The sequence below is a fragment of the Lagenorhynchus albirostris genome, chromosome 6 (genome assembly GCF_949774975.1).
Source record: "Lagenorhynchus albirostris chromosome 6, mLagAlb1.1, whole genome shotgun sequence".
NCBI classification, from domain to species: domain Eukaryota; kingdom Metazoa; phylum Chordata; class Mammalia; order Artiodactyla; family Delphinidae; genus Lagenorhynchus; species Lagenorhynchus albirostris.
The window spans coordinates 58599795-58625067 of record NC_083100.1 but is presented as its reverse complement, the minus strand read 5'-3'; the positions used below and the strand labels follow the sequence as shown (position 1 = coordinate 58625067).

At 35.1% G+C, this 25273-nt stretch overlaps 1 protein-coding gene across 1 annotated transcript in view; it reads right to left on the bottom strand.

Moving 5' to 3' along the window:
- The window catches only part of OLA1 (Obg like ATPase 1), a 167921-nt gene that overhangs the window by 61969 nt on the left and 80679 nt on the right, over positions 1-25273 (bottom strand). Inside the window, exon 5 of the mRNA XM_060152621.1 lies at positions 3318-3493. Coding sequence (XP_060008604.1) covers positions 3318-3493 — 176 coding nt within the window. The remainder of the gene's footprint in view (positions 1-3317; positions 3494-25273) is intronic.

Sequence of the window (25273 nt, the reverse complement as noted above, 5' to 3'; positions counted from 1 at the left end):
CCAGGGAAGCCCAGGACAGTCTTTTTTTTAAGTGGTGCTGGACCAACAGGTTTTCCATATGGGGAAAAAAGGTCCAATTGGATGCCTGCCTTAAACTACTTACAAAAAATAATTTCCAGGTGGGTTAGTGAGCTAAGTGTGAAAGATAAAACAATAATGCTTTTAGAATACAAGAGATTATCTTGATGACCTTAAGGTAGGAAAGTTTCTTAAACAAGACAGGAAAACACTAACCTTAAAATTAACACCTGTTCATCAAAAGATACTATTAAAAAGATTAAAAATAAAAGCCACAGAATTGGAGAACATATTTGCAATCCATTCAAAGCAAATGACTAACATCCAAAATATATAAGTAACTTTCACAAATTATTGAGAAAAAGACACTGATCCAATAGAAAATGAGCAAAATAATTAGAACAAGCACTTCACAAAAGAGGAAATCCTAAAGGGCCAATCAATATTTAAAAAGGTCTCCAATCTTACATAACTAGAGAACTGCAAATGAGAACCATAACCAAATACCATTACACAGCTATCAAACTGCAAAAATGAAAAAGTCTGATAATACCAAGTACTGACAACAGGATAAACTCTCACAGACTAGGAAAACAGTGTTATCTAGTAAAGTCGAAGATATACATATACTACTGACTTCCATAATAAATATAAGACTTTATCCTTACATGCATCAGGATGTAAAAGAATGTTCACAGCTGCATTGCTTATGATTATAAAAAACTTTGAGGGAAAATTCAAATGCCCACTGACAGTAGAACAGATCTTAAAATTATGGTATTTTTTTTAATGAAATATTTTACATTAAGAAAAACAAATGAATTAAAGATAAATGCAACATAAATGAACCGTACAAAATAATGCTGAATGAAAATGCTCATATAAATAGATACAACATGATACCATTTATATAAAGTTTGCATTTTATATACCATTTATATAAAGTTTGCACTCAGGAAAATAATTCATATCATTGCAGGTGGCACATACACCGATAAGGATATTATTATAAATTTCAGGATTATGGTTAGCTGTGGGAAGACAGAAAATTTTAAGACTGGTAAGTGATGGAGATACTTTGGGGTGCTAAACAATATTCTATTTCTTGACCTGCAAGTAGGTTTTACTCCCATTTGTATCACAGCTATTTGTTAAACTATACATATGAGGTTAATGCTTTACAATTTTTAAAAGCATAAAAAAAAAAACCCAACATATTGGCCCTGTAGTTGGACTGATATGGTTGAAAAACTTGATCCACAATTTACTAAGTATGAAATCTTGAGCAATTCACAAAACCTCTTGAAACTTGGCCTTCCTCAGTTTTAACATGGAGATAATAATATATACCTTGCATGTTGTGAGATTTAAATAACATATATAAAAAGTGCCCAACAGTGCTTGGCTCAATAAATAGAAATATAAGATGTTCCTACACTGAAGGATTCTGTATTGTAAAGATGTTAATTCTTTCCAAATTGCGTTATAGACCCAACCAGAATCCTATTTTTGCTAACAACAAACTGAAAAAAAATTTCTAAAAAGCCATCTGTTTTACCATACTTACCAATATTGGCTTTGCTACAAGATAATCTATAGCATGAATTCACAATAGGGGTAATATTACTCCCAGAGGGGCAAAAATTGGTTCTTGGGAGTGAAAAAAAACTTCGTTATTAAAATGTTTTGTGGCCCTCCAAAGCTCAAGTCTATCCAACAAATTCTTACTTGTTAGTATTTAATTTCTCTCATTAGGGAGAAATTTAATTAATTGAAATTTAATTCAATTTTTTTCCTTAGGGACAGTGATAATTTAAAAAAAAGGTTGAGAAACATGAATCTATAATTTATTCTGAAGCAGCTGAATCTAATATGAGGAAAGAAAATGATGAAATAATCACAGTTTGGGGAAATAAGAAGGAGTAATAACACTCAGCATTCTAGTTTTCTTTGAGAAGAAAGGCCAGGAAATGGTAGCCCAAGAATTTCAGAAGAACGTGATGCCTCTTTTCCCCATTTAAGTAAAAGTAAGATCGACAAATTTATTTTGAAGACGGTTAATGCTTCTGAAATATATATGGATGTCAGTAAGTTTCAATTAACTAAAGGATGACTGCATAAGGCTTTACTCTAATCAGAAACCATGCTGTTTGGGGCAAAGGAATTGCCTTCAATCCCAACATCTGTCTCAGGACGTTTTCCCCCTTTACAGAAAGGGATATCTTTCATACCCACATGTGAAATCCCCTTTTCCATCCTAAATCTTGTACAATTTCCTCAGACAAATCGCTCTCCCTTCTCCATTCTATTTGAACAGGGAAAAAGTGAAGTAACTATGAGGTTAAGAAAAGTAAAATGACTTGGGCTCACTCCAGACTCTCAAGGAAATCAGTAGCACAATACAGGTCTCCCTGTTCCAAGACCAGGCACTTTCGACCATAATTTATTGGTAGTGTGACTGTTTAGAGGTTGATTCTGTAATTGATTTCTTCCTATTAGAGTTCCCTAATCAAAGGTGTGTTTTCCAAACTTATTAAAAATAAATGAGAAAGCAAAAAGATAATCAGTTTCCAAAAATGAGAAAATAAAAAATAAACATATTAAAAACACATGAAAAGTTAAAAAGAAAGAAATCTCTTCCTATAACCAAAAAAATAAAAATCAAAAACAGTTTGTGGAAGATGTTAATTAATGAGAAAATATATAATTAAGGCTGCTTTTTTAAGGTAAAAGACAATTTGATGATACTTAAACTAAAAGCTTCAAAACAGATTTTGAAACATTTCCTACAATATTACTAATAATTATTCACTACAATGTGATAGAAAACACATTTGAATATTAAAGACAATGACATGTGTTTTCACACCATAAAAGATTAAAATTATCTGTCTACTTTAACAGTGCATTCATTCAGTCAATCGCTGTGGAAGACCAATTCCTTATGTAAGTCACTTCTTCCAAATCCACAAAACTCATATTCAATCCTTTATCTAAATCCAGTAAGTTTTCATCATAAAACCCCACATCTCCAACACCAAAACTTGAGGATATACATAGTAACCATAAAATACTCAATATTACTGCTATATATGGTCTCCTAAGAACACCTTAAACAGCCTGTCACCACAATCCTTCGCTGCCAAGAGAAAACAAGGTTTCTCAACAATTTTTTAACAGAAATGATCCTTGAATCCTAAAATTCCATAACAATATTAGTTATTGTATGTGCTTTATTTTAAAAATTTAATCAAGGAAAATGAACTCAAATATCTAAAGAAGCTGTAGATTTTACTTACATATTCAGGTTTTAGTTTTTTATCTCCTCCTCTCACAGCCACTTTTTCTAGTTTATCTATAACGGGCCCAATCATTTCCTCATCTTTAAGCTGAAGCTCTTCATGTATAATTTCTATATCTCGAATAGGATCTACACTTCCTTCAACATGCGTGATATCATCATCTTCAAAAGCACCTAAAATAAATTAAAGGGAAGCAATTCAATAAACAAATAACACAGAAGTTCATTATTAGAGTGAGCCAAGATTCCTAGAAGGTTAACAATTTATTCAAGTTATTCTGAATTCTTACAAGTAGGACAGAGTATTTTTTTTCCTATTTAGGGCACTAGCAGCAAAACAGTAATTCAAGAGCCTCAACGTTTCAAAAACTGATTGAAATAAATAAAATTATGATCTTTAAAGAAAGAAAATTACGCTCCAGAACTACTGGTATTTTCAGGTTTGGTACATTAAAAGATACTGTATTCCAGGCATGAGAGCCTGAAGTTCTAAACTGCACTATTAGGGTTTCCAAGGGAAACTGGATTTGGGGCGGGGGGTGGTGGTGGTGGTGGTGGTGAAATCATCTGGCAGACCTCTTCCCTGCTTCAATCTACTTTATCACTGTGGTTCTGACGGTGATTAGATAATGAACCACTCAGACACACAATTTACACAGCAGCTAATTTCATCGGCCTGATTTGAGGGTATGGTTTTTAGGGGACTATCAAAGAAGCAGATGAAGGTGCATTCGTCATATATGAGTGACAACCATTCACGCTATCTGAACAAAATGGTGCTGGCCCTTATTAGAAACACATGTTATTATCACATATTTAAAGTGCAGTTGAAGCCATAATTTCAAATTGCCAACTGGAAACATAAGGGTAAAACAACCAGACATTACTCAAGCATGTGTACTGACTTTATGCCCTTTTGAAGACATAATGTGGCAACATAATTCAACTGGGATTTACTCAAATTATCAGATAACAGTATCACAAAAATGAACAAATACTAAGAAATATTATAAACAGGACGCAATGATATACCCACCAAACAATAAACACATTTATAAACAAGTTAATTTAATTAAAATTACCAATTAGATTATATTCCCAAAATGAGATGCTTTCAAACATACAGTATCAATTATTTTAGATAGAGGTATCATAGGAATCATGACAGTTTGATTGAGTTTGATAAGAGAAAAACTGACTACAGCTCATTCTTACATACAAAAAAACCAAGACATTCTCATTACAGGTTGCAAACTTTTTAAATATAATTCCCCAGAATTAAAATAATTAATCTGTTCATATCTTAACGTGGAAATATTTGGTAATAATAATTTTAAAAGTAAATTATTACAATTAAATATAACTATTTAAAATAATACTTAAGTATTCTTGGCAAACAATCGATGTTATATAGTACCTGATTCATATGAACAAAATTAGTAAGAAATGAGGAGGTACATTATATCTTACTAGTAAACACATCAGACAATGGTTTAGGTAAGTTTTTTGAATACCTGAAAAGTATGAAAAAAGTTTCCCTGGAAGCACAATACTATTTACTTCTTATCATGATGAGGCAACTTACACAAATAGCACAATAAAACAGGAAAACTGAAAATAAAAGTTAGTTTCCTGGCACTCAGATCAACAAAGGAAACGTGGTCAGTTCAGTTATAGAAATAAAAAACGTTTTATGACACTTAGAATGAAAAATTTCTTATATAGTCATCTTGATGTAGGGGCTAATGAGTAACTATAGTGATGTCCTCAACAACATCCCTACAGTAAATGCATCAGCAGATTTTAAATGGCAATTTCTTAATTTCAGCCCTCCTTTTAAAATTTATTTTTTAAAATTAATTGATTTATTTATTTTTGGCTGTGTTGGGTCTTCATTGCTCTGCATGGGCTTCCTCTAGTTGTGGTGAGCAGGGGCTACTCTTTGTTGCAGTGCACGGACTTCTCATTGCAGCGGCTTCTCTTGTTGCAAAGCACAGGCTCTCGGTGCACAGGCTTCAGCAGTCCCAGTACATATGCTCAGTAGTTGTGGCACACGGGCTTAGTTGCTCTGAGGCATGTGGGATCTTCCCGGACCAGGGCTCGAACCCATGTCCCCTGCACTGGCAGGTGGATTCTTTTTTTTTTTTTTAACTTCTTTATTGGAGTATAATTGCTTTACAACATTGTGTTAGTTTCTGCTGTATAACAAAGTGAATCAGCTATACGTATACATACATCCCCGTATCTCTTCCCTCTTGAGTCTCCCTCCCACTCTCCCTATCCCACCCCTCTAGGTGGTCACAAAGCACTGAGCTGATCTCCCTGAGCTATGCGGCTGCTTCCCACTAGCTATCTATTTTACATTTGGTAGTGTATATATGTCCATGCCACTCTCTCACTTTGTCCCAGCTTACCTTTCCCCCTCCCCGTGTCCTCAAGTCCATTCTCTATGTGGCATGCAGATTCTTAACCACTGCGCCACCAGGGAAGTCCCAGCCCTCAATTTTAATTAAGTGGATAACAGAAACTAAATTGCATTGTTGTTCCTATGCCTGAAAGTTAGTGTTCCTATTTTATTCATTTGTATATGAGGTGGTAACATATTATGCAAATAACTTAAATTTATTTTTAAAAATAAATAGTGCCAAAAGTTAAGATAAAAATGAACGGAAGGGAACATTAAAGTTATCCTTCAAAACTGAATAGCCCTGTGATCAACTGGGGCCTAAAAGAGCTGTAAAATGTAAGCTTACAGAAAATTTGGCAGCCATTTGGGCAACTTTCCATTTCTTACAACTAAAAAATCAGAGATTAATTTCCAAAGACATGCTCCTGGGTCAACAGACATCACTGTACACTCACATCATAACATTCTTTCATATCTTTTTTAGTACAAGATTTACTGGTTAAGAATAAGGGCTTTAGGGACTTCCCTGGTGGTCCAGTGGTTGGGACTCCATGCTCCCAATGCAGGGGGCTGGGGTTCGATCCCTGGTCAGGGAAATGGATCCCACATGCCACAACTAAAGGTCCCAAGTGCGGCAAATGAAGATCCCGAGTGCTGCAACTAAGACCTGGCGCAGTCAAATAAATAAATAATTTAAAAAAAAAAAAAGAATAAGGGCTTTAACAGCCTTGCTGGTCATAAAATCTTAGCCAAATCACTGAATCTCTAAGGATCTCATTATCATATCTTTAAAATAAGATATTTCTACCTTTCAGAGGATGGTATGATTAAATTGGATAATATATGTAAAGTGCTTAACAGAGAACTCTTTCAGTAACTGGGGCATATACTATTTTTTTATGATGTAGGAATTAGTAATTTAGAAGAAACTCCATAGTAATATACTCAAACATTAATTTTGAATAATATCATTTCATGTCACTCAATTCACCTTGGAACAGTTTATAATAAACTTTGTGAGTTTACAGGTTTTCCCCCCACTAATTCTTACTAGTTCACCACAACATTTTTACCCTAGTCCATGGCAAAAGTTATTTATTTCAACTTCACATTAACTAAAACAATTAGTATCATAAATGTTACAATTATTATCACAATTCCCTTTTGGGGGAAATACTTTACTGATAAAGAAGATGACTAGAGTCATCTTGAAGACTATATCATACTGAATTGCTTGATGAGAAAGTTATTTCTCTTTCAATTCTCGTTTAGTCCTTCTGACTATGTCAAGGAGAAAATGTTGGTTTGATGCCATTGATCTTTAATGTTTAACATTTATAAATTTATAAATGTTGATAACTTTTTATCAACAGAACAGGCCTCAGCCTCAGAGCTTCTAAAGGCTAAAAAATTAAATATGTAGTTTTCATTGTATTTATTTTCATTATCTTCAATTTTGGCAATTTCCCACTTACATTAGTGAAAACATTTCCTATTTAAATAAATTAAGTCAAAAATGTGAGATCACAATTGTTTTTTTGTAAAATCAAGAAATGTCTGAAAATATTAACTATGGTCATTTTGGTGGTGGGATGTCATCTGATTTTTAAAAACTATTTTGGTACTATTCCATATAAAATAGGATAATATGATAGAGCATGTGTGTGCTGGGGGGAGGGGGTGGCATTGCTAGGCAAACTTTTTTTTTATCTTATTGGACTATAATTGCTTTACAATGTTGTGTTAGTTTCTGCTGTACAACAAAGTTAATCAGCTATATGTATACATATATCCCCATATCCCCTCCCTCTTGCGTCTCCCTCCCTCCCACCCTCCCTATCCCACCCCTATAGGTGGTCACAAAGCACCGAGCTGATCTCCCTGTGCTATGCAGCTGCTTCCCACTAGCTATCTATTTAACATTTGGTAGTGTATATATGTCCATGCTACGCTCTCACTTCATCCCAGCTTCCGCTTCCCTACCGTGTCCTCAAGTTGTTCTCTACGTCTGTGTCCTTATTCCTGCCCTGCCATTAGGTTCATCAGTACCGTTTTTTTAGATTCCATATACATATGTGTTAGCATACGGTATTTGTTTTTCTCTTTCTGACTTACCTCATTCTGTATGACAGACTCTAGGTCCATCCACCTCACTACAAATAATTCAATTTTGTTCCTTTTTATGGCTGAGTAATATTCCATTGTATATATGTGCCACGTCTTCTTTATCCATTCATTTGTTGATGGACATTTAAGTTGCTTCCATGTCCTAGCTATTATAAATAGTGCTGCAATGAACACTGTAGTACATGACTCTTTTTGAATCATGGTTTTCTCAGGGTATATGCCCAGTAGTGGGATTGCTGGGTCATATGGTAGTTCTATTTTTAGTTCTTTAAGGAACCTCCATACTGTTCTCCATAGTGGCTGTATCAATTTACATTTGCTGGGCAATACTTGTACTAGGATAGTCAGAGAAGCCTCTCTGAGGAGACGGTATTGGAGCTGAGAATAGAATGGCCAGAATGAGGGAGTAATGAGAAGACCTGAAGGAAGAGAGTTCTAAGAAGTAGAAATAAGGTCAGTGTGGGTGAACCACAACAGAGGATAGTAAATAAAGTTTAAGTTGGAGAAGTAAAGCAGTTCACAAACATTTGTAAGCCATGGATGTTTGGATTTTATTCTAGCTATAATGGGAAGCCATTGATTAGGGAGCTTTAAATAAAGGGAAAGTAGGATGATGATATATGATTTATGACTTAAAGAAGCCACTTTGGTTACTCTCAAAAGAACAGACTTTAAGGGAGGGGACAAGAGTGATGGCAGAAAGACTAAGTTAGGGGGTAGTTGCAGTGGTGCAGATGAGTGGTAACCTGAAATAAAATTGCTGCTGTAGAGAAGATGAGAATGTTTGTACTGAGAATATATGATAGAATGGACTAGATGTAGTTTGGAAGGTCATGACTGGAGATACAAAATTGGGAATTATCAAATGTGTTTAAAGTTACGGGTCTGGATGACATCATAAAGAGAGAGCACTAAAAACTCAGGTGTCTGATAGGGAAGGATTTGGCAAAAGAGACTACGAAGTGGTGACAAAGTCAGTGAAAAACAAGGAATATGCTCTTCCAGGAGTAGGGGAAAGAAAATGTTTCAAGAAGAAAGGAGTATTCTCCTTTCTCCTAGAGAAAGATGATCATTGCTTCTGGCAAAGAGTAGTTCTTTGAGAAATATTTTATAATAGTTATGTCCCCATATGGCATATGTCTTCCATATGCCAGAGATGAGAATACTATGACTCAAGGATGTAAACATGGACCTCTTCTCTTATTTCTTATAACTGAAGAGTACGAAAGAGCTAAATTTTAGCATTGCTAAGCTCATTCTGGTTTTGAAAATACTCCTCTCTATATATACTCTGAGTGGATTAATTATACAAGGTAAAACACCGTAAGATTTCTCAGTCTTTGAAAGAGATTCTATCTGTCAAGAAGGCCTCTGAAAGAGATTCTGTCAAGAAGGTGGCCCACTTAGAAATCATAGCCATTTTCAAAGTTTCACATTCTAAGTATGCCAGCATAAACAAACACTGAAACAAAAATTGACCAACCTCAAGTTGGTCAACCAACTGGTACAGAATCATTAATTTCTTCTGTATTACTTCAGTTCTTTTTCTTTCTTTCCAACTAAATATAGTATTCTATTTAAAACAGTATATACATTAATGATCACGTTTTAATAAAACTGTTTCTCTCTTTTAATAACACAGACCAAATGCTAATAAAAGTAATTCCTAGGCAAGGAGGTGTTGAGTAATTTTTAAATCTTCTTTATCAGTTTTGTCTTGCTTAAACTTTTTATAATGAACATGCATTGTTCATAAAAACAAGTCATTTTAAAAAGTCATTCTTTTTTAAACACAATAAACAAGTTTAACTTGTAGAAAAATTTACACAAATTTTAGTTAAAATTTTGGTTTTGCAGTGACTAGCCACAGGGAGAAAACCACCATAATCATGAAAATTATTTTATATCTGTACATTTCTTTATATACATATAAAAATGGTGACTGAAAATACTAACTATAATAAAGTCTCATTATTAAACAATGTGTTATAAGAGAAATTTAACCATAAGCTAGGCTCAGACTGGATTCCATCACAAAGATTCTTCACCCAGCAATCCTGCAATGTTTCCTTTCCCAATAAAGCACCTTTTTCAAACCTTCTTGACTTCTCTCACATTTCTGATCTTTCCTCTTCCCTCCTGCTACCCAGGAGACCTAATCTTTCTCACTTCACAGAGAAAATGCATGTCACCTTGGAATACCAAACCCCCTTTTTGTTTTTACCCAATCTTTCCTTCTTTCCAGCAGTAAACTGGAAAGCATTACCTTCTACTATTTATGTCCAATCTCTACTATCTCTGCTCTGGATCTTATCCCCTTCCAAGGAAGTTTGCTCCGCAGACTGTTCTTTGTATTTCCTGAGACCTCAATCTATTATGCCTCTCTCTCTCCTATATTTGTATCACCACCATTTCCATCAATACTTTCCCATCAATATTTAAGTAGGCTTAAGATTCTATGTTAAATCAGTCAGGTCAGTCACCCTCAGACATCAATTCCCTTTCCAGCCAAACTTCTTGGCTCCAAGCCATTCCTGCTCTCGCCACTTCTTTACTTCCTATACAAAACTTAACCCACAACAGTTTGGAGTGTGCCCCCACCAGGCTATCAGAAATCGATCTCAAAAAGAACACCAATGATTTGCCTTCATGATGCTAAATCAAACAGCCATTCTTCAGGAATCTTGAATCACCTCTCAGTAGCATCTAACTTCAGAGCACTGACGATGTCTCTTTCATTTCAACTGCATTCTCCTGATTTTCTTCTATTTTCTCTGGCCATTTCTTCTCAGGCTATTCCTTTCCTTGCTCTAACCACCACATAAATGTTGATATCTCTCTTAGCTCTCTCTCTTAACCCTCTATTACACACTCTTTCACAGAATTTCCAGCCCCAAACTCGCTTGATTGACTCCAGTATACTTTGAGGTAACAGCAAATAAAATGAACAAAAAATGTATTTTTAGTTATTAAATAAATCATTTCTATTATAAAATGTGTTCACTAAGTGAATGCAGAATGTCAATGCTCATATTAAAGCTGTGACTTTTAAAATTTGTGTACCTCTTTACTGAGAGCCAGTCAAAATACAGACTTGGTGAGATACATTTGACTATCCACGGGGCATTGAACACTCTGCATCATATTTATTTCTTGGGATGATTTGGCAGAAATGAGTTGGCTATTTTCAATTATAAATGGACTGAAGATTGACCAACTTACTCATTAATTAATTCATTCAAATCCTACCTTATTCCATAAAGATTTGAGTAAGACAGATAAATCCATACTTTTAGGATGCTTAATCTAACTGGAAAAGACTTCAGAAATAAAAATATACTTTGAAAATTCAGCACTTCAGTGAACTGCTTTGCTATATTACTACTTAAATTTGGGTTATATTCAGCTTTCAGAAGCGAAGCATCCCTAGCTATACAGAAATAGATTTTAAAACACGTGATGTATTTAAGTGTACAGGCTTCACAGCGGTACTTTATAAACTACCTGTCATGGAAAACTTGATATTCCAAATTGTATGTCTAGAGTTTACTTGGAAATAAGAGGGTATGTGGTCAAGATGGGCCTATTTTACTTAAGTTCTTTCCATCCTCTACCACTATACAATCAATGCATAAACTGTCACCTCCTCAACATATGCAGACCACAATGAGCCTTGCTAAACATAAGTTCCCCACTTAAAGAAAGTTTGCTTATACATAACAATGTGCTAAATCTTAAGAATTAAAAACAAAAATCAAAATATGAGGACCTTAGTCCTAATAATTAGACAATTGGTTGGGAAAACAAATCTAAGCCAATAAAAAAGGAGAACAATACTCACTAGCAAGGACCTTAAATATAGGTTCAATTAATAATAACTAATCATCAAGGCCTTTAAATACAGAAATTTGGTATAGGTAAAGAAGATAAAGAAAGGCATGACAAGTAACAGGAAAAAGCATCAGATAAAAAAATGAAGGTTGAAATAAAGAAGGCTTACTGGAAAGCCTGACTATAGTGTGACGCTGTATTGAGGAGTGGTAGGAGACAAAAACTTAGTACATCCAGTAGGGTAAAGAATAGGGAAGTTCAAACAGCAAGGTAAGTCTGGATTGCATCTGCTACTCAATAGGGAGGCAACATTGGTTTTTATGTTATTGAGTAACAAACAAAAAGTGGCATTTTAGAAAGACTAACCAGAAGTAGGGAACCAGCTAAAAGAGAATTGCTGTACTCCAAATATGGTGATAAAGAAGTACACTAGAATACTGATGGGAGATATGAAGGCAGGATACATAGTGCAACTTTAGCAAAGAAAATAATGTCATCTACATAAAAGCAATGAGAAAGAGAGAGAGAGACAGAGAAAGACAGAGAGAGACAGAGAGAGGTGTGGGGGAGATATCATGACAAGGTTTCAAGTCAAGATCTTTATTTGCATCTAAGGTAACATCGGTACATGTAAGATTTAAGAGCCCAAATCAAGTATGGAAGCAAAAAGTATTATATAACCAAAGACTCTAGAAATACCCACAAATCAATCAATGTGATATACCACATCAACAAGTTGAAGAATAAAAACCATATTATCATCTCAATAGATGCAGAAAAAGCTTTTGACAAAATTCAACACTGATTTATGATAAAAACTCTCCAGAAAGTGGACATAGAGGGAAACTACCTCAACATAATAAAAGCCATATACGACAAACCCAGAGCAAACATCATTCTCAGTGGTGAAAACCTGAAAGGCATTCCCTTTAAGATCAGGAACAAGACAAGGATGTCTACTTTCACCACTATTATTCAACATAGTATTGGAAGTCCTAGCCACAGCAATCAGAAGAAAAAGAAATAAAAGGAATACAAATTGGAAAAGAAGAAGTAAAACTGTCACTGTTTGCCGATGACATAATACTATACATAGAAAATCCTAAAGATGCCACCAGAAAACTACTAGAACTAATCAATGAATTTGGTAAAGTTGCAGGTTACACAGAAATCTCTTGCATTCCTATACGCTAACAATGAAAGATCAGAAAGAGAAATCAAGGAAACAATCCCATTTACCATTGCATCAAAAAGAATAAAATACCTAGGAATAAATCTACCTAAGGGGGCAAAAGACCTGTACAGTAAGTCCCCTACATATGAACCTTCAAGTTGCAAACTTTCAAAGATGCGAACATGCGTTCGGATAAGGAGTTGAAAGAGGTCTTCAGCAACTTAGTGACTCTCAGCAAGAAGCTGGAGCTAGATCTGCAAGAGTACGGCTTCACTGAACTCCTTGCTGTGCAACATGAGGAGCTTACTAATGAAGACCTGATGGAATTGGAGGCCCACAGAAAGGACGAAGAGAGACAAGAGGAAGAAGTAAATGATGAACCGAAGAGATTCACGAAGCAGGAAATGGCAAGGGGATTTTCTTTATTTGAGGAGGCACTTTTAGTTTTTGAGGCACAGGACCCAAAAGTAGAATGGTACACGAAGGTTGCAGCAGCCATTAAGAATGCAATCCGGTGCTACCGTGTCATCTATGACAGGAAAAAAAAGAGATATTACCCAGACATCACTGGATCATTTTTTCAAGAGGGTAGATAGAATTGAATCCAGCAAGGAACCAGAACCCGTGCCATCAATGTCAGGCATGAGTGAAACTGCAGCTTGCCCTCCATCTCCTATTGCTGATGATCCTTCAGCTCCACCATCTCCCACCTCCACTTCCTCCTCCAGTCAGTAACTCTTCTTGCCTGTTCACTCGATGCCGGCCCCTGTATGCCAGCTGTTGTACTGTACTACTGTACTTTTCAAGGTACCGTACTGTAAGATTAAAAATGTTTTCTTTATTTTTTGTGTTTGTTTTTATGTATTATTTGTGTGAAAAGCATTATAAACCTACTACTGTACAGTACTATAGAGCTGATTGTGTTAGTTGGGTACCTAGGCTAACTTTGTTGGACTTATGAACAAATTGGACTTAAGAACATGCTCTTGGATTGGAACTTGTCCCTATGTAGGGGACCTACTGTACTCAGAAAACTATTAAGATACTGATGAAAGAAATAAAAGATGACACAAACAGATGGAGAAACATACCATGTTTTTGGATTGGAAGAATCAATACTGTGAAAATAACTATACTACCCAAAGCAATCTGCAGATTCAATGCAATCCCTATCAAATTACCAATGGCATTTTTCACAGAATTAGAACAAAAAATTTTACAATTGTATGGAAACACAAGAGACCCCCAAATAGCCATAGCAATCTTGAGAAAGAAAAACGGAGCTGGAGGAATCAGACTCCCTGACTTCAGACTATACTACAAAGCTACAGTAATCAAAACAGTACGGTACTGGCACAAAAACAAATATAGATCAATGGAACAGAATAGAAAGTCCAGAGATAACCCATGCACTATGGTCACCTAATCTATGACAAAGGAGGCAAGGATATACAATGGAGAAAAGACAGTCTCTTCAATAAGTGGTGCTGGAAAAACTGGACAGCTACATGCAAACAAATGAAATTAGGACACTTTCTAAAACCATACACAAAAATAAACTCAAAATGGATTAAGGACCTAAATGTAAGGCTGGATACTATGAAACTCCTAGAGGAAAACATAGGCAGAATGCTCTCTGACATAAATTGCAGCAGTATCTTTTTGGATCCACCTCCTACAGTACTGAAAATAAAAACAAAAATAAACAAATGGGACTTACATAATTTAAAAGCTTTTGCACAGCAAAGGAAACCATAAACAAAATGAAAAAGACAACCCACAGAATGGGAGAAAATATTTCCAAATGAATGAACACAAGGGATTACTCTCCAAAATATACAAACAGCTCATGCAGCTCAATATCAAAAAAACAAACAACCCAATCAAAAGAAAAAAACAAATGGGCAGAAGGTCTAAATAGACATTTCTCCAAAGAAGACATACAGATGGCCAAAAAGCATTATGAAAAGATGTTCAACTTCACTAATTATGAGAGAAATGCAAATCAAAACTAAAACGAGGTATCATCTCACACCAGTCAGAATGGCCATCATCAAAAAGTCTACAAACAATAAATGCTCGAGAGCGTGTAGAGAAAAGGGAACCCTCCTACACTGTTGGTGGGAATGTAAACTGGTACAGCCACTATGGAGAACAGTATGGAGGTTCCTTAAGAAACTAAAAATAGAGCTACCATATGACCCAGCAATCCCACTCCTGGACATGTATCTGGAGAAAAATATGGTTCAAAAGGATACATGCACCCCAATATTCATTGCAGTGTTGTTTACAATAGCCAAGATGTGGACAGCTGTCCATGGACAGATGAATGGATAAGAAGAAGTGGTACATATATACAATGAAATATTACTCAGCCTAAAAAGAATGAAATAATGTCATTTGCAGCAACATGGATGGACCTGGAGATGGTCATACTAAATGAAGTCAGTCAGACAGAGGAAGACAAATATTATATGATATTGCTTATATGTGGTATCTAAAAAAAGGGTACAAATTAACTTATCTACAAAACAGAAATAGAGTTACAGATATATGAAACAATCTTATGGTTACCAGGGGGCAAGGGGGGGGAGGGACAAATTGGGAGAGTGGGATTGACATATACACACTACTATATACAAAATAGATAACTAATAAGGACCTACTGTATAGCACAGGGAACTCTACTCAATACTCTGTAATGACCTATATGGGAAAAGAATCTAAAAAGAGTGGATATATGTATATGTATAACCAATTCACTTTGCTGTACACCTGAAACTAACACAACATTGTAAATCAACTATACTCCAATAAAAAATTTTTAAAAAGACTCTAGAAAAAAAGAAATAAAATTATTATACAAATATACTGAATCTTAAATCACAACAGCAAAACATCCTGTGTCCTATGTGGTAAATAACAAATGTTCTGAGCATCTATATTCTAATCCAGAGTCCCACCAAAATCACTGAATGGTTAAGGGCCACAATCCTAAACCAGTAAAAAATAAATTATTAAATACAATGTTAGAAATCAAGACAAGGATATCCTCCTCAAAAAAACCTCTATCTTTTCACATTTCTAATCCGTTCTTTAAAACAAAGTCCTACCTTGTGTCAGAACTATGATTCCCAACTTACTTATAATTCTATAGCTCATTACTATTTAAAGAGAAGGGAGAGAGCTAAACTTGCATTGGCAATTCACTTAACATCTACAGCTTTATTCATAAACACTGAAAAATGCTAGTTCCTATTTATTTTTTATAAATGACATGACAAAAATTCTTTATTGTATGGGGGAAGAGTAGTTTAAAGGGGTAGTTATGGCCATAAATAAAATAAAATAAAATCTTGCCATTTGCAACAACATGGAATAACTTAGAGGGTATCATGATAAGTGAGATAAGTCAAATACCATATAACCTCACTTATGTGGAACTTAAAACACAAAACAAATGAACAAACAAAACAAAATGCAAATAGATTCATAGATACAGAGACCAAACTGGGGCTGCCAGAGGAGGGGGCTGGGTGGGTGAAATAGGTGAAGGGGATTAAGAGGTACAAACTTCCAGTTATAAAATAAGTAAGTCATAGGAATGTAATATATAGCATAAGAAATATGGTCAATAATATTGTAATAACTTCATATAGGGACAGATGGTTGACTTATCATGGTGATGATTTTGTAATGTATTTAAACATTGAATCACTATGTTGTACACCTGAAATTAACATAATATTGTACATCAACTATATTTCAATTAAAAAAAAAGAAAAGAAAAAATGTTGCCTGCCTGCCGCAACTAAGACCCAGTGCAACAATTTTTTTTAAAATAAATTTTATTTATTTATTTATTTTTGGCTGTGTTGGGTCTTTGTTGCTGAGCACGGACTTGACTTTCCCTAGTTGCGGCGAGTGGGGGCTACTCTTCGTTGCCGTACGCTTGCTTATTGCGGTGGCTTCTCTTGTTGTGGATCATGGGCTCTAGGTGCACGGACTTTAGCAGCTGTGGCACAAGGGCTCAGTAGTTGTGGCTCACGGGCTCTAGAGCGCAGGCTCAGTAGTTGTGGCGCACGGGTTTAGTTGCTCCACGGCATGTGGGATCTTCCCGGACCAGGGACCAAACCTGTGTCCCCTGCATTGGCAGCCGGATTCTTAACCACTGTGCCACCAAGGAAGTCACATACATGTGTTGCTGATTAGAAGCAACACATTACAATATTTTACAATATAATTCTTTTAAATGTACAGAACACCAGAAAACTCTACCTAACCGTTACTGGTATTGTACTTATATTGTAGATAATTAGATAGTCACACCATTAAGGAATCCTTAAAGTCACTTAAAAGTTATGAATTATAACCCAGAGTCAACACCTGTACTTAATTATATTCAACTGCTCAAGGGTTTTACATTTTTAGTTGCTGCCACATATCAACTCTTTCCAAAGAGGCAGGCAGAAAAGTACCTTAATGAGAACTAACATTCATCTCTGAACAAGATTTTCACTTCTTATTCTATATAATAGATACTTAGATGTATAAAAGCTAAATTTAATCAATGGTATTTTGAATTAATATTTATTGAGATTCTGCTCTACTTCCAATGTTGAGCAAGCTGCTTTTGCTGCATTTAATCTTACTAACTTCCTAATTTCTAAAACATCACTTAGCCTTCTGTCACTAGAAAAGGTGCTCTATAAACTGACCTTGCCCTACCCTCACTCTCCACAAATCCTCAGCTAAAGTCAAACTCTTGTACTGACTCCCTAAGCCCTGAAAGTTCTTAATACTCAACTGTCAGTAAACTTTTGCCCACTCCCTTCCCTGGGCCTCAAAGATACATATTCTTTCTTTCTATTACAAATCACATCCATCCCTAAAATGCATAGCTTAACTTCCCCTCATCAGCACAGCAATTCTAGGAGTCCAGGTCTAAGAGATCTCTACCATCCTTGGGTCAGAATAGGAATTGAAGACACTTGTTTGGAATAAGGTGTGGTAAAACTGGTGATTTAATATATTACCCTAAATATGACTCCTGGGAAAATCCATTTTTGTACCTTTTTAAAGAATAATGTTGTAAGGAGAGAAAATGCAAATGGAGTAATGCACAGAACTAGAATTCTAACTTTATTACCAGCACTGTAAGCAATGAATAAAAGGAGTCATGTGAACTCTCTGCCCTTTAAGAAATAAACTAAATGACAAATCAGAGCTTTAATTTTTCTAATGTTGGTGCCCATTAATATCCCACACCTTTCAATCAAACTGACCTACATTCAATGCTCTCATTTTACATTTTCAGTGCTGTTACTCATCATTCTGCATGGAATATTCTTCCTCCCCATTTCTGCCTTTCAAAAAAAAGTTACATATCTTTCACGACCTTAATTAGATGCCACTGAAATGGTATCTCCACGATGATGCCTTCTCTAACCATATCCTGACCTGTAGCATGTATATCTAATATTAGAATATGTGACTCTATCTTCTACTTATTTAAGTTCTAGGATTCTGTCTTAAATGCCTTTCTTGTTCCTTCCAGTGCCTTAATCAGAGCTGATATACAATTAGGTACAAGGTGAAGTGAAGAGTAAAGGAATCAATGAATGAATGAATGTCTCGAGCACTTTTTAGCACTCAGAATGAAAAACTGTTAGAGGAGAACGACAGATTCTAGACGAAGTTAGACATGCAGCACAACAGCAAAGGATCAATTTCACAGCACACAATAAGATATTTAGCAAGTACTTCAAAGAAACCAGTGCTAAGCATGTCAATCACATAAAGTAACAGGGTAAGTAACGCACAAAACATGGCAAACTGAAATGACAGATGTGAGACGTTTCTTGTGTTTCATCTCTTCACCTCTGAATTGCTTGGCTATTAGTGACGATATTCACTTCATTATTTTCTGAGGACTTCTTGGGCACTGGATTACATATTATGGCATAATTTTTTAAATGTATAAATCAAATTAAGAAGAGGGCAAACCTATACACTATAACTAAGACAAATAAATGCAGCCATAAAAGAAAAAGAGAGAGAAGGGATTGATTAGCGTGAATCAAGATTGAGGAGGGAAGGCTTGAGTACAGATTAAGACTTTTAGGGACAGATATTAGCAAAGGGAAGCAGAGAGTCAAGAGGAAATTCTAGGCAGGATAGAAGTATAAATAGAGCAGAAATGATGCAGGGCACAGACTCTGGAATCAGATTACCTAGATTCAAATCTGGATTTCAGACTGTTTGATTCATTAGTTGTGTGATTATTTAATTTCTCTGTGCCTTAGTTTCCTTGTCTAAAATCTAGAGAATAATACCTACCTCATAAGATTGCCCTGAAGATTAAAAGTGGTAACATATGTCAAGATCTTAGGATGTAAACACTCAAAATATGTTAGTTACACTTATAAATGAAAAGCTGAAGACAAGGTGTATACCAGGGTTTCTCAACCTTGGCAGTCCTAACATCTGGGGCCGGGTAATTCTTCTTTGCGGGGGTTCGACCTGTGCATTGCAGGATGTTTCAACAGCACCCTTGGCCTCTCCAAACCAGATGCCGGTAACACACACACCCACACCACCCGCATGAGTGTGCGCGCACATGCACACAGGCACACGCCCCAGCTGTGAAGATCAAAACTGTCTCTAGGCGTTGCTAACTCACAGTTGAGAACCGCCGGTGGACACGAAAAGACAAAGGTTGTGCTATGTATCGACCAGAAGATGTTGCCATAGGTTCAAATGTGTGGTGTCAATTGATGAAAAGATTAAATTAAAATTTAATCTCCTTGATTATAAAATTCCTATGTAGATTTTCAGAGGAGTGCTCTTGTGATCTTGCCCTTGCTCGCTTATTCACTCACACTCTTTAAACGATTCTATCAGTTATATACAAGATCTAATAATAGCTTGGAAAGAGACTACTAGTCACAAACAGTGCAGCTGACTGTTGGGTACTAGTTATAGAAATAACAAGAAAGTGGTTAAATCTAAAAAAAAAATTAAATCTTTACGAAGATTTTTTTTTTGTCTAGTGGGTAGGAAGAATGACATTAAATTGAGAAGAAATGAAATGTGGCCAGTCATAAAATTGGAGATGTTTAAGATGCATAGTTTAAGAGACATATTTGACAAAAGTGTACTGAATGTTAATCACAAACAGAATGATGCCAAGAGCTGGAAGGCAAATTTCAGAGGTGAGAGAAAGCTCAATAAGATTAGTTTCTGCCTTTAAAGATGTTTAGGAGAGAAATAGGTCAGCATATAATAAATACAAGAAAGTAAATCCAGGATGAAGGGAAGTAGGGAGGGGGTCAGTATTCAGTACAAGCTGATGGAAAGTCAGCCTTAAGGTTTCAAACTGGAACACTGGTGTTACATAGACGTCATTTAAACTTTAAGATATGTGTGCAGGTTTTGATGGAAGTATAAATTATTTTTTAATCTCATATTTAAGTACATGGACGCTCTGATAAGAGATAATATTGCCTCTGCTAGAGTTTGATACTGGTGTTTAAATACCTGAAAAATGTAAACATGTGACAGGTATTAATCAGTTAAATAAATGACTGGCTATTAATTTTTTAGATAACTATTTTTAGCTTTATCTATAATATCAATGGATTATAACTTTTACCTAGTTTTTTTAAGATATGGTGGGGTAGGGGTGGGGATAGAAGGAATGGAAAAGGAAGGACTCACCAAGAACATCTGGTGTTAGAATAGGAAAATAACGGTTTGACTAAATCCACATTACATGATAGGGATCATTCTTGGGTCCAAACTGCGAAGGTAGATGTCATAAAACCAAATAACATACCTCATAAAATAATTATGCTCTTAAATGCAATAATCCACAGTTCTAAAATGAGACCAGAAACACAGAAGGAAGATTAAGGACAGGAAAGCAACTGAACCTTTTGAAGCAGATTGTGTAAGGTAGGTCACCGCATACCCAGTAGTCTTCCAACCCAATCCACCCGAATTGGTTCAACAAAATTGGTACCAGCTACCTGAGAAATTCCTAGAATTCTACTGCTACCCTAAAGATCACCATCAATAGTTAAGTCAGAGCAAACAATCACCACCAGGTGGTGCCAAATCAAAGCCAGTACCAAAAGGGATTTGGCTGGGCCCTCACCTTGCCACACCCTCAGCCCCTGCAACTAGGTGTGTGGGCTCACCCCAGCCGTTCCATTCATCTGGCAATAAACTGCCCTCGTATTTTATGCAGCTGAAACTTTTGGACCCCAGCAGAACATTATAGCAGAGGAGGGGTCGTTACTGTAATACATTCTTTGGGGTGGGGGGAGGAGGAAGATGAGAACCAGGACTTATTTAAGAAGACTAGTTACAAAGGAATAAATTCGAAAAAAAAAATTTTTGTTTTATGCCAGTTTTCATTCATGTAAACTCAGATAAAGCCTTAAAATAATCAGGAAATCATAATGCCATCTACAAAAAGTTCTGACTTATCAAGACTTTAAATAGTTAAATAGCAACACAATTAATGCTTCAAGGCTTTCCCACATGGCTCCGCTAATGAACCATGATATTCAACAAGAGTAAAAAGATATAATATTGCTGATGCCCCTAAAGAAAGTTAAATGATCCTACAGCTCTTCTGTCTTTAGAGCTATTTTGTCTTTAGAGCATAAAACATGGGGACTATAGTATTAAAGTAAGACAAATCTCCCTACCCCTTCCCCAATGTAAAAAAAAAAAGTTAGTTCCTCTTAATTCCTTTAAGAATCACCTTAAAATGTCTAATAAAAGACTTCATGGCAAACTTATTCCCCTCCATCTCCACCTTATCCCCACTACCACCAGATTTTAGCACTGCTTATATGTTATACCTGTCAAGATCTGATGACTGTATGTTATGTATTCATCTGAACAGAACCACTACACTTAGTTACAGGCTATCATCAACCAATTCATTCTCTTGCTAAAATCAAGTCATCCAATTACTCCTTGACTAATCAAGGCTGTTTTGGCTTTTTCTTTTTTCAAAAGGTACTCAACAGCATAAACAGTTCACTTACAAGAAATGGAAAGGGGCTAATCAGCAGAATTATTGTTTTGCTGCTACAATTTGCAGTATTTAAATTTAGTTGCTGATTGGACTGAAAGTTTTATGATATAGCGTATGAAACTAGTTTAATACAACTGCGAAGCTGTGTAGCTATATTGTCTTACCATGGCTATACTGGTCTACTTTGTAGGGTAGACTGCTTTCTTTAAAATAAAGATATTTTAAAAAATAAGTTTCAGTATACTTTCCCACATACATTCCTTTTATAAAGGCAACAAGCTATTACTTCCTGAGCATTATTTTTAAAGTTAGCAACTCTGTGCACGCATGCATATTGTGTTTGTTACATGTGCATAAAACCCACAACTGCTTAGGTTTTTTTTTTTTTTTGCGGTACACAGGCCTCTCACTGTTGTGGCCTCTCCCATTGCGGAGCACAGGCTCCAGATGCGCAAGCTGAGCGGCCATGGCTCACGGGCCCAGCAGCTCCGCGGCATGTGGGATCTTCCCGGACCGGGGCACGAACCTGTGTCCCCTGCATCGGCAGGCGGACTCTCAACCGCTGCGCCACCAGGGAAGCCCTGCTTAGGTTTTTAATCTACATTTATTTTGGCTTCTAAGCAATAAACTAAAGAGGCATTATTTGATTATTAGTTCAGAAAATAAGGATTATCTACAATAGGTACATGTTTTAAATAGATACATGTTACCCCTCATATAATAAATAAAACGGTGGACGTGACATTTCTAGAATGGGTGTATTTCACTTACATGAATAATTCTGGGTGCACAAAAGCTGTAAAAAGAAATTATTATCCATCAGTATTGTTACTCTTATCTATATAGAATTTCTGAGAGAATATTTAACGGAATGACCAAAGAATAAAATCTAAATACTAAACTAAAACTTTGAATTTTATTTATTCACTAAAAAATAAGAAAAGATTTATATGTCAAAACCTGGACTGAAAATTTTGAAGAGAGACGCGATCCAGTCTTTTAACTCAGATTTACCTTGCTAAATATGGAAAAACATTAACAAAAAGGACACATTTTATTTTGCAGGAGGAAGACATGCTTTATAGTAAAATGAATAGTCTGGCTTTTTTAAAACCTTGAAAGATAAACAAATTCTTTATACATTAAAATAATGCTGTACAGTAACCATCAAGAAGAACTTACATAGAGAGAGGAAAACATAACACCCACACATATATAGGATTAAAATAATTTCTGAATCTTTTATATATGTGCACATACATTACACAAGTAATACTCTAAAGGTATACCTTTTACATGCTAAGACCCATCCAGAAATGGAATTCTAGACAGAATTATAAAATTATACTTCCATCATATGTCTGATAGTACCATATATTGATACACAAACATTTCAGACGTCTTAATTTCACAAATGCATTGACAAGGTATGTAGATGCCAGTACATTTCAAACCAATTCTGCTTAATTTCAAAAAACATGCTATTATTTTAATATTTTTTAAAGAAGATTCAATCTTGTTATCTATGCTGAAATTCAAGGAAGCAAACAAAAACTAAAATACATTAAACAACAGGGAACTAATATTCTTTAAAGCTGAATATTTCTCAGAGTAGGCACACCTGCCAATATGTTAAAAATAAGTAAAATCAACTACAAAAGTGATAAATCAAATGCCATGGTAGACTTGACTTCTCGAGACAGCATTTTCAGCCGTCTTTTGTGGCTTTATTTGGCGCCATAGTCCTTTAAGTTTTGTCTTCATAAAGCCCTAACTAGTTGTAATCATTTGCAGCCTAATTGTGGACATTTATCTGCTTTTCTTATGCATAGAACATAGCTATTAAAGCTGAATGGTGATGGTGTGAAGTATAGGTTAAATTGGGTGAAATTAAAGCAAATTACTCCGGGATGTGGAAATCTGAAAATAGAAACCACCAATGATTTGCAACCCTCTTGATGATCAGCTTCACAGAACCCTAAACGACAAGAAAACTTACATATTTTAAAGTTAACTAGGTTTTTAAAAATAATATGTATAAATGTATACATATTTTTAACTACATGCACTTCTTAGCAATGGTAGAAAGATTATTTGTTTAACTCAGCTGCAACGTGAAAAAGATCTCAGATTTCTATTTTAAATAGTGCGGTTCATTTCTTAAATAAGATTTCCTTTCCGTCATATAAATTTTTACCTATAAGAATGCATCCAACGATATTAAACACATACTATATATATTATCATATATTATTTTGCTAAGTTTTAACCCTGAATAAAAGTATTAATACTAGAGATAATATAACACTTAAGTATAATAATAAAAGCAAATTTTAAATATAAACATGAATGTATTATATGTATAGGCTTATTTATACATATGCCATATATAAATCTGCATGTGTGACTAGCATACAGAAAAAATATACTGAGGCCTAGCAATAAATGTAAACATTAAAATACAAGAATTTTATTTTCATTTATCTAAAATCTTTTTTTTTTTTCATTTATCTAAAATCTTACTGCTTAATCCACAGTTTGGATAAAAACAATAAAAACATATCCATTTGCACTTTGCATATTCTCTTAGGCCTTCCCAGCCTTCTCCCTGATTCTGGATCACCAGGGTCCCACCTAGGATTCTGCATTTTAAACAAAACATGTCTGACACAAATGGTCCCTGGGTCACACTGATCAGAAAAAGAGAGGCCCAGCAAGAATTTATTACAAAGGACAGTTATAACGCATAAGAGCCTGAATTAGGAAATAGTAGTGGAAATAAAATGAAGTAGAAAAAGAGAAGATGCACTTCCAGAAAAGACCAACTGAAGTGATACTGATTATAGCAATAATATAAAATAAAACATTACCTCTAAACAAAAGTATGGGTGACTACTAAGGAAGCTGATCAAAAATTTAAATCAAAAGAAAACTTTTAACCTAAAAAAGTGGGGAAAAAAAAAAGGTTTTCATTTGGAGAACAAAACTCTGTTTAAAAATAAATACAAACAAATAAAACTTTAAAACATGGAATTAAATAAAATATGCACTAACCGATACAGAGCACTATGAGGAGGCTCTAATAACACCATTCTGCTTCATGTTTGGTGATCTCACAAAGTAATATATCAGTTTCATTTTCATGAATAATAAACTTCACATATTTAATGAAGAGGAAACATTTTTATTACCACTCTAGTAATGAAATTTCATCAGAATTATACTGCTTTAACTCATAATAATGGGATGTTTTAAACCAGTATTATGAGGTATTACCATGAAAAGAACGATGATATGAGCCAGTCAAGAATCAAAGTATCAAAGTGAATTAATTCCTAAAAATTTTTTAACTTAAAATTTAAC